General features: G+C 39.4%; 1 protein-coding gene and 1 pseudogene across 1 annotated transcript; one reads left to right on the forward strand and one right to left on the reverse strand.

Annotated features, from left to right (window-relative positions):
- Positions 1-619: 619 nt before the first annotated feature.
- Positions 620-2,082, reverse strand: LOC137001025 (uncharacterized). The gene has a single exon (XM_067358928.1). The coding sequence runs from the start codon at positions 2,066-2,068 to the stop codon at positions 881-883; it is 1,188 nt and encodes a 395-aa protein (XP_067215029.1). The 5' UTR covers positions 2,069-2,082; the 3' UTR covers positions 620-880.
- A 5,342-nt stretch (positions 2,083-7,424) lies between these two features.
- LOC137001026 (uncharacterized) lies at positions 7,425-9,878 on the forward strand (annotated as a pseudogene).
- Positions 9,879-11,796: the final 1,918 nt, after the last annotated feature.

The raw sequence follows: 11,796 nt of genomic DNA on the forward strand, positions 1-11,796 counted from the left end.
AAACGTCCAAAGCATTTTCCGCGATATTTAGGGAGAGAATTCCGAAAAATTTGCAGACTGACCATGGAAAAGAATTTTACAACAGAGATTTCCAAAATCTTGTCAAGAAACACGGCATCAATCATTATTCGACATACTCGGTTATGAAGGCTTTGGTGGTGGAACGATTCAATCGCACGTTGAAGAACGAAATGTGGAAGTTTTTCACGCTCACGGGATCGTACAGGTGGATCGACGATTTACCGCGATTGGTCTCGGAATACAACGGTCGTAAACATCGTACGATCGGTATGCGCCCGATCGATGTCACTCCCGAGATCGCAAAGGGACTCTTGAGCACCGTGTACGGTAATATAAAAATTGCCGCGCCGGCAAAATTCAGGGTGGGTGATTCGGTGCGCGTGAGCAAATTCAAAACTGTATTCGAGAAAGGATACACGCCGAATTGGTCGACGGAGGTGTTTAAGATCGCCACGGTGCAACGTACCAATCCTGTGACGTATCTGATTAAAAATTATCGCGGAGATCCGGTCGCGGGAGGCTTTTACGAGCACGAATTGCTCAAGACCGCACAACCCGACGTTTATCTCGTGGAGAAGGTGTTGCGCCGAAAGGACGACAAAGTGTTTGTAAAGTGGTTGGGATTCGACAATTCGCACAACTCTTGGATAAATAAAGACGATGTATTGTAATAAACTATATTTATTGTACAATAAACAATTATACATATATACAATGGTGTTCTTTATTACTACAATATATACATTTAAAACTAACAACGATAATAATACATAAAATATTAAACTATACATAAATATTAACACTAGTGTATAAACAATATAAATAATATAATGTATAAATTATATACAACATAATAATACTACAATTGTATCTTGTAATGTCCCCACGGTAGAGTGTCGGTGGAACCGGATACGACGTGCCGCTTATCGTCGTACGGACTGAGCGCGAGCTTCGACTCCGACACGGTGTACACCTCGTGCAACTTTGAGCGGATGCACGATTGACGCCGCGTCAGCTCGATTTCGTCGTTGAGACACCGAGTGTAATCGTCGAACGTTATCGTTCTCACGACTACGTTTTTCTTAACGCCTTTAACTTTTTTGACATCTTTTTGTCCGGTGACTCTCAACGCGTACATCTTCGCTCTCAGTCCGACAAATTCCGTCATGATCGCGCCGATGTTCTCGTCTTTCATCAGACCGGGTACTTTCTTGTTGGCGCGCGGTATACCGTAAACGTTGTCCTCGGAGTAGTCGCTCGTGTCGAATTTGGATATATCGCGTTTCATATCGTGATATACGTCCTCGCATTGTAGAAAGTATATCAGACTATCGGTATCGGTATACATAATTTTGCAATTGTCGCGGTAGAGAGGCGCCATGTACTCGTAGTGAAACTCGTACAAGCAGGTCTTGGATATGTCGAGGATACACATACCCACGTAGATTGGCTTGTCGAATTTCACTTCGAGTTTTCGCAACTCTACGGCGACTAGATCCTCCGAGAACACGCTTCGGCTGTGGAAATTCGGTTTCGCGATCATAGCCTTCGCTCCGTACCGACCATCCCACTTTGTAACGAGCCGGACATCCGTGTGATTTCGCACATTCTCCATGGTTTTGCCGAAAACCGCGTTGTTCATCAATTTGTACAAATTTTTTTCGAAATCATTTTTCGCCCGTGTCCGAAACTGTGTATTCAGTTCTATGTATCCGCGGAGCCACGGAGATTGCGCGAATTGCAGTACGCGGTGAATCTTTGCAATTCGCAGGCCGTGTCGCACGCATTGCTGCAGATTACGGTAGTGGATGACATAACGCTGCTTATCGCACAGCGTGGCGAGTAACTTGATCTCCCGCTTGCCGGGCGGCTTATCGCGCGTCGGGCAGAACGGTAGGTCAGTGTGCGCGTCGTGAAGATTCACCGGATACTCGAGATCGACTTCCAGCACATAACCGGTAGCCGAATCGGATGCAACGGACATTACGTTAAAGTTTTTGACATCATCGACCCATCGAAATTTGGCGTAGGGCAACGGTTGACACATTGCCCACCCGTACAAGTTGTTTACATCATAGTACATTAGGTACGACGACGGTTCCGATGGGTTGTAGGATGGCATGTATTTGTTGTTGGCGGCGGCGTATCGGTTGGAGCATTGGCTGAGACCGCCGCGTATACCGCGCTCGACAAACAGTACCATATCGATGTCCGTGAGCAACTCGAATTTTACACGCGTGTACTTCATCATAGCGTCCCACGTGTATCCCGGTAGAGTGTAGTAATGAGCGGGATCTAAACCGTAACTCTTTATAGACATGTTTCGAAAATTTTGAAAAATATCCGCCAACAAAAGAACATCAGTTTTTAGATACAAATCGCTGTATTGACCTAGATCTTCGATTGAAAATGTTTGCCAGACGTTTGTCGCGTGCGCGTAATCGCTCTCGGATACCGTTTCTCCGGTGAGCGAGCTGTAAAACGATTCGCGCGATGGCAGGCTTGTGTCCCGGAGCTTGTCGACGCTGTCGACGTACTCGTAGGGAAACACACCTTTCCGAGTAAGCAAATTGAAATGTTCCGCGGATAAATGATTGAATTCCGATCGTGAAATTTTTAATTCATCTACAGTTAAATATGATGCCAATTTGTCGAGACTTGTACTGAGAAATTTAAACGAATCAATAAACCGTAATTTTATACATAATTTTGATTTTTGATCCATGGTATTTTTAACATTTTTTGTAAAAGAAATGTATCGCTCTTTCGTCAGCGGTAACAATTCGACGTTGCCTTCAAAGGCATTGGCAACGTCTTTAATAATGAAATGCGCGTCGTAACCGGATAAATTGTGAAATATCACCGGGATAACGTGGGAGTCTTTGTAATTTAGATTGCACGACGAGTGCGCGGCACCGCGGTAACGCCCGGTGAGATGACAATGATCGCGCACCCGCGTATCGTCCGGTGTAAACGGTTTCTCGCACACGTGGCACGTTGCGGTGCTACGGAATTTTTCCGATTCTTCCCGCGTAAGATCCGCCATGGGGACGACGGTGGTGAAGATCGCTTTCACACGGCGCGCCAAATTGTGAAGTTCGTTGACGAACCACGTCACGCAATCCTCACCGCGATACGACTTAAAACTAGATAAAGAATTATCGTACGTGCAACTTACATAAAATCCTACGCTAAAGGCTCTGTGATGTTGGTAGGCGTAAGTAGTACCGTCCTGATCCTCCTTTTTCTCGAGCGTACATTTGAGATCGGCGTACACTACGAACGGGAGCCGCTCCTTCCAACTATAGTGGTGAAACGTCAACCACTTTTTGTCCTCGCTGGGGAGAACGACGGCGCAATCGTTTATCTTGCCGCAGTCGATGCTGTGCGCCGATAATTTCTCCTGTGTATAAAAGTAGTGTAGACACCTGTAATAATTTGTATGATTAATACTGTGAATAAAGTTTCGAATTATTCTATAAATGTGTTTTTACTTACCGATCGCAAATGTACTTTTTACATTTGTGCATGCTCAGTTGTGAGCTCACCAACCGCGGCAGGTTCTTTATGCACGCAAAGTGTGCATCGTTGTTTTTACGCACGTAGAGCAGGTTGACGTGCTTCTCCTTTTTGTCGTCGGCGAGCCGCAGAGGGACGATTTTTGAGTCTTCCGTGGTGAAGACGTTGACGGAGATGGCGTTTAGTTTCTCGAACTTTGATATTTGTGACAGCGTCACGGGGAACTCGATGCCGCACAGATTCAACACCGTTGAATAGTGCGGGTACTGCGATACTCTTTCCGGGTACTTTTCCGCCGGATGTAAAGCTGCTACCACCGCGCACGCGAAACATGCATTGTCCGTCGATTGCACGTTGACCACAGCCCTTTTTAGCATAATTTGCCACGGTAACTCGATGTGGCATCCCGCGTGCAGAGGATTGAACTTGTTCACATTGACGGTGAGATTCAGGATACGCGACAACGCCCATCCGCTATCGCGTTCCTGAAACTCCTCCAAAGCCGCCAGAATATCATCCTCCACGTGCCGCGTGTACCACTCGTTGAGATCGGATGTGGGAAACAACTCGCAATTTTTAGTGGCGATGGTCTTCACGGCAGTCTTGTCGCCCGCGACGAATTCCCCGTTGAACGCGGTGTTAATCTTGACGCTGTTGTGTTCCGCCATGACGCCCTGGATCCGCTCGATAACCGTATTTTTTACATTTTCAAAAAATTCACGAGGATCGATGTATTCGCGATTGACAACCACACCCGTCAGCACACGGTTCTTAAACGCCGTCTCGATCTCCTTTCACGTGTAGCCCTTCTTCTCGTATCCACCGTATCCGGCACCGACGGGCACAAAACGCTCGTGCAGGGTGTCCCTCACACCCTCCAGACGCGCAATTTGCGCCACCAGAGAGTTGACTACTCCGGTGCGTTGTCTCTTGCGACATTGTTCCTTGAAAGAATCGAGGTACTCGTTGCACTCGTAGTCCCATGGAAGGAACTCTCCCGTCGTTTTGATATTCGCTGCTCGTACGGTAAGATTGCGCTCCTTCTCCATTGCGAATGATTTTGAAGATTCATATTTTTCTCACTCGCTTTATATACCCGTTTGTTGCACACGACACTAAGTATAAGCATAACAATAGCTCATGTTTGTATTAACAATTCTTATCTTATCTCTTCCGGGAATTATTGTAATCTGATACCCCTACCACTCCACATTTACCCCCTCTCCTCCAAACATGATGACGTATCTAGCAACATGCGCTCTACTTTGATGCGCGCGTTGTAGGATAAGTCGGTATAGCGGATAAGATGGCACGGAAAAATAATAAAAAATTTTAATTACAGTTGAAATAATATTTATTAATATGTATTGTTACAACTCCGCAAAGACCTGAGTCACCAGTTCACAATCAATTATATTATTCTTATCGAATAAATCGCTTTTGCGAATCGCCACGTGATCGGGGTCCTTCGCATTCCTCGCGATTTCTGAAAAGTGTGCGAACTTGACATTAACCGTACCAGTGATGTTGTTCAACGAATGATTGATGCAGTCTACACAATATTCAAGTGCAAACATGTTACACGCGGTTCGGCTTGACATGATTAAACATAATGCTGATGTTGCCAGGCGCATTACTTTTAGGTTGTTCATTTTTCCAAAACTTAACATGCAGTGTCCAACGGTCTGAGACGGTGCTACGTCCGCATCATTCTTAAAGAAGCTGGCGATGAAGCTCCGTTGATTCATGAGTTCTTTCCATACGTCGTATGATAGACGTAGCTCCTTGCCATGGTTGTCACCGAGAGCGATTTCCACACGGCTCGGCGTTGAGACGTTGATTCCGATGTCGAGATATTTGTAACTGGTTTTTGTCAACGGGTATCTTCTAACCAAGATCCTAGATGATTCTTTTTTCATCTTTGACATATTACTTTTTTGTTTTCTGTGAAAAAATAAATTGTTAGTTTAAAAGTATAACAATTAAGTTTAAAGATGTGGCTAAAGAAACAACATACTCGTTGGGTAATTACAGCTTCTTCGCACTCTGCTGTTCGTTGATCTGATTATTCACGGTTGACATGGTGCAAAACATTGTTGCTAGTAAACGTCACAGCGAACTAGTGATTTTCTCAATGATTTCGAACGACTGATGGTTCCTATTCTTTTTCACTTGCTTTATATACCCGCTTGTTGCACACAAAATTGATTAAAACTATCGATGGTTCATATTTGTATTAACAATCCTTATCACACCCTCTAAGAAACGGCGCTCAAATGCTGCCTCTTTGTTCTAAAATACAGCAATGACGCAATCCGTAAACCTGCACGAACCTGCATACTATAAACATAATGATTCTGACAACATGGCGCTCTACTTTGATGCGTAGAAAAAAAAACCTGCACCAATAAACAGTTCTCTTTCCAATAAACAATCCTTATCTTTTCCGGGAATCCTTATCTCGCGATTTGTATTAACAATCCTTATCTTCCGGGAATTATTGTAATCTGATACCCCTACCACTTCACATTTACCCCCTCTCTTCCAAAAACGAAGACGTCATTACCCCCTCCACTGTTATCCGATATCCCTCTTCCCCTCTTCACCCGCGCACCCCCTCATTGCCCCATGGGTTAGAACCCCCATAGTATAACTACTAAACTGGTTTGCCAGTTCTCTTCGACGTGCGGGATTATGCGAAGACCACTTTCCTCAAGAATCGTTTACGAATAGTGATGCAAGAGGATTAAAACGTAATGCAGTGCCGATTTCTTTCGAGTCTCATGATATGAATGTAAGTAATGAAGACAATATATTGATTCCTTTTTGTCTCATATTAATGAAAAGAATATACAAGATAACGAAAGAAGGAAATGTATGAAAATGGAGCAAATGCTTCACTTCCAAAAACCAACAGAAGAAAAACAATCAGAAATACTAACGGAGAAGAATATTGCATCTGTTATGTGTCAGCAGGGATAAATTACATCCACACTGTGATTCCGCATATAAAAATTAGTTTATTGAGATTCACGTTTTGAGATGATACAGTTTTGTTTGTGGTTTGTGATGCACTAATATTGCGACGACGCTTAGGGGCCGTCAAACGCCCTGAGTCGCATGGACCTCGCCTAGGGGCGTTATGTTTTTCGCCCTGAGTCCTAGTGGTCGGACGAACCGCGACAACGCCTAAAGATATATCGTCTTGAGTCGCGGTATTGATTAATATAAATATGCACATACACACACGGTATCGATTTTTGATTAACTTTGATCGTATGCGTATTGAACGCTTCAAAAAGGGTCTAGCTGCTAGAACCGTCGACTAGCTCGGGCAGAACAGTACTGAATATTAGTTTAGCCTTTCCAAGCCAGGTTTCTTGGATCCGGCTTCTGATTGGCTCTAAACTTCCATTGGTTCATATGCATAAAGCGACATCAACAATATGCCGACAAAGAATTATTCAATATATGTTGTTTTTAAACTTGCCCACGATATAAAAGATCAGAAAATACCGCTGATGTTATCGTTAGACATCGCGCGGCCCTTAGATCTTCACCGAATTTGTAAGATCCGTGTGTGTATGTGTGTATATGTGTGTGAACGCATTATTTCGTCCGACCATTATATTTATTGTCTATTATTGCTTTATTACAATATGATATGTGCACAACGCATAGAGAGCTCTCATACGTAACAGCATCAACATCGTCTGCGTCTTTTATCAATGAAAATATAATAACGGACGAGCATACGGTTATAGAACAATGTTCACTGCGATGTTACCGGCCGCAACATTTATATTTTGATACCTCTATGGAAGAGGAAGATATTATGGAATGGGCGCATCTTCAATCATCAATACAAGAAAGAGTCCCATCGCCTCTTCATCTAATAAAAATACAAAAAGTGCAAAAAATAATACAGAACCTAATACAGAAAATAATAGAATAATAATACGTAAGCTAAATAAAAAAGTTCAATCTCTAACATCTGAAAATGTTCGATTGCGAAGATAAATAAGAGATTTGAAATATCGCTTACGTCATATTCCAAAAATACGTAAAACACCAAAAAAAGATAAACAAAAGAAAAAAATATTAAAAACATTAATCAGTGAACAAGATCTACATCCCGTTGCGAAGGCAATGATAAATTTGCAGCTGCATATACCCAATGCAGTATATACGGAAGAAGAAAAAAATCTGTCAAGGCAACTATATTATTATTCAGCCGCTGCTTTCTGCCGCTTAAGAAAAGCAGGTTGTAATTTTCCCGGGCCGCGAACTATTAAAAGATGGCTGGAAGAATATGATATACGGACAGGATTTTGTAATTTTATATTTGAAAAATTGAAGGAAAAGATTTTTCATATACCAATGGATCAAAGAGTGTGTGCCTTAAAATGGGATGAAATGGCCATAAAACCTTATGAGGAATATTCGCAAAAACTAGGTGAAATAGAAGGCTTTGTTGATCTTGGAACTCTAGGAAGAAAATCGGAGAGATCTAAATGCGTATTTGTCTTTTGCCTAGACAACTTAAATGCGCGTCACCCATGGCGACAATCTTTAGCATATTTCCTCCCGCGAAAATGCATAAAAGCAGAAGAAATAATTATATTATTGAAAGAATGTTTAGATAGATTGAATGCAACGGGTGCTGATGTGCAACTTGTAACGTGTGATCAAGGCACATGTGTAATCAAAGCGCTTATACTCAACTCGGGATTAATGCAGAGAGGCCATTTTTTATATATAATGGAAAAAGATATAACGCATGTTTTGATTTTTTTCATTTGGTAAAAAGATTGGCTAATTTCCTTAGAACGCATGGAAACATTTATTGTGATGGAAAAATAATCGCATCATATTCAGATTTTAAGATGACATGGTCTATTGACAATGCTACAAAAGGAGGCTCAAATTTATTGTCCCACATAACAGAAGCTCAAGATGGTCAACACACAAAACTCAAGATGGTCAAAATTAGCGGAAAGCATAGTTGCAATTCTTTGTTTCAAAGGTTTTGTCCTAACTATACGAGCTATTCTTGCAACTTATAAAACACTTGCAAGTCAATATGAAGGATTTGAACTTGCGACAGGATTGTGTAATCAGGATTCTGTCGAACATTTATTTTCTAAATTGAGACAACGCGGAGGTTTTAATCCTAATCCAACCGCAAGAATGATCCGATTATCTATTAGGCATATACTTTCCACGGGATATATTCAAACCAGCGACAAGGACAACATTCAATGTGCAGAAAGTGAAACTCTTATCAATCGACCAAGTTGACTCGTTAAGACAATAGAAAATGTCATGAATACGAACAATGCGTCTGTAGAATATGATGTTGAACATGAAAGCGAATTGCTTGATGAAGACGCTAAACTTCTCGAAGAATATAATATAGAAGAAATTGAAAATATTAATCCGATTGATAGCAGTTATAACGAAAATGCTATCGCATTTTTTGCTGGATTTGTGGCGCGGCGAAGTATTACTAAAAGTAATTGTGACAACTGCCGCAATGCTATGATGAAAACACCAATGGATGAATCTACAGCAAATGAAAAATACATAGAATTTTGTGAATATCCAAATATAGATGAAGATGCCCCCAACAGTGACAAAATTAGTACGACTAGCAACTGAATTTACAAATATTGTCAAAACGCAGTTAACGGCATTTAATCATACATGGCAAAACTATTGGGCATCCACACATATTCTTGATAAGATAGTAACGGAATGTGTATATGCAACAAACAAAATACATCCTGAATGGTTCGATAAAAATAAAGAATGTTACAATCATCGGATGCAAGCATTAAAATATATGATTACTGTAAAAATATATTTTCGTACCAGATATAACAATCGTACTGCAAAAGTAGCTAAAGCATCGTACAGAAAAGTGACGAAATTTATAAACAAATAAGAAAAATACGTGAATAGATCATCTTGAGCACCATTATATAAGTACAAAAAAGAAGAAAATGATATAGAGGAATGAAAAATAAAGCAAGAGGATAAGAGGAATAAGAAATAAAGTAAGAAGAAAGGCAGAAAATAATAGCACATATTTAAAAAAATAAAGGTAAGCAAAAAGGTAAGCCAAGGAAAATAAAATAAGGAATAATAATAAATAAAATAATAGTAAATAATAATAAATATAATAACGTGGAACGCAGTAAGAATTATTTTGGAAAAGGACTACATATTTGAATACGAATATTTTCTTTTATCTTTTTATTGTTATGTGTATCTTGCACAATTTTGTCATTGTGGAAAGAAATACCACTGTATCATGATATTGCACTCATTAAAAATATGTTTGTAAATCATGTTAGCAGTGAATATTTTTTTGTAATAAAAAAAAGCATGAATTTTTTAATTTCTTAGAAGATTGCAATCACAGTTGAAATAATTGCATAAATCGTAAACTAGCAGGTTGAATCACGGAATAAATAAAGGGTTTTAATGCGGTCATGCTAAGAAATTATAAAATCATGCATTTTCTTATTACTAATGACAGAATACGAGATATATATAATAATAACGAAGTTTTAAGAAAATACAGTTACAGGATCTGAAATATATCGTATATGCATTTCATGTTGGCACACGGTATTCTATACAAATAGGGCAAGGTACATACGAATACCGTAAATAATATAATGTGATTCTAACAAATCACTTATAAAATAATAAGACGTCACAATAAAAGTTGGTAAAAATGATGTCAAAATACACATAGCTGATTCTTTCAGTTATGAATAGAAAATCTATATATATATCTATTATATAGATTTCCCGTGATAAGACCTGCTAGTTTGAGATTTATGTAATTGTTTCAACTGTGATTGCGATCTTTGCGTCATGCTCGTATAAATACCAACTAAAATATGTATATAAGTATATAAATTGTTAGTACAATATTGTGAATTATTTTTAACATGCGTTCTATGTTAACAAAAATTTTATTCAATAAAAAGCGTGTATAACTTTGAAAGGAAGTATTTCCGGAGCCACGTTCATAAGACTTTTTCTCATCCTTACACCTTGTATCTATCTTATATACCTCTCTTTTGTAAACATAGAATATAATAAAATGTGGTATAATAGGGCTACAGGCGAAGATCCACTTTAAAAAAATCTAGCGCGCTATTACCCTAACAGCACATGTAGATACTGACAATGAGAACAATCTGAGAATATCGCAAAAGTATAATTGTAATATTCTCAGAACATTCTCAAATATACTGCGATGTACGTAATACGTTCTAGGAATCATCGTATGTCCGCGGTACCATCTTCCATAGAATTTCGCAGGAAGGTCTATAGTTTAAAGACAGTATCAAGATAGAATAAAAATGGGAATGGTGCAGTAGATCATGCACATATACATGCACACATTTACACAGTCAAGCGCTGAAACGCGCGCGCGTTCATATATTGTATAGGATAATTTAGATTAGGTTAATTAATCAATCAATTTCTTATTAATTGATATTTTTATTTCAAAATTACGACTGTAAGCGTAAAAATATTTACATAAAACTTACAATATAAAATAAAGTTCTAGAAGCCTAAGCTAGAGAACTTCAAAGGAACGATACTGCGAACTAAAAACAGTTTTATGTTAAATCATCTTTTTAAGACATTGTTTAAAAAATAATTAAGAAAATGTATTGTATATTTAACCAAGAATCAAAGAGGTAAGAGGCAATTATAATGCAAGTTTACGAACATAACCTTAAAATATTTTAAGCAAAATAATTTAACAAGTACATACAAAATAATAAAAATATTACAAAAATCATATACAAACACTATCTAGCTCTTACACTTTATTCACTATTTTGTGAAATAAAACTTAAAGGAAAAAAGGATTACCTTCGATATCAGTAAAACCTCGGATACGTGGTGTTGCGTGGTGTCACTTGATGCCGGGCAAGCGGGAAAAGACCGGAAATAGGAATTATGAATGTAAACGGCGCAGGTTAGTGCTGGTCTCGTCAAACCTGAGATTATACGCGCGCGATAAAAGTGCGTATGTATCACTTCCGTACGTTTGAGTCAAACCTGAGATTATACGTGTGCGAAAGAAAACCGAATAATACTGCAAAAGATATTATAGGATTAATCTCAGTATTTAACGGATAATCACAGTAGAATGAGTATGAAAATGAGATGATACGCAGAATATCGTGTGCTGTTAGGGTAGTGGCACCTCATAGGTAGCGT

This window comes from Linepithema humile, chromosome 7, assembly GCF_040581485.1.
Source record: "Linepithema humile isolate Giens D197 chromosome 7, Lhum_UNIL_v1.0, whole genome shotgun sequence".
Taxonomy (NCBI): Eukaryota; Metazoa; Arthropoda; class Insecta; order Hymenoptera; family Formicidae; genus Linepithema; species Linepithema humile.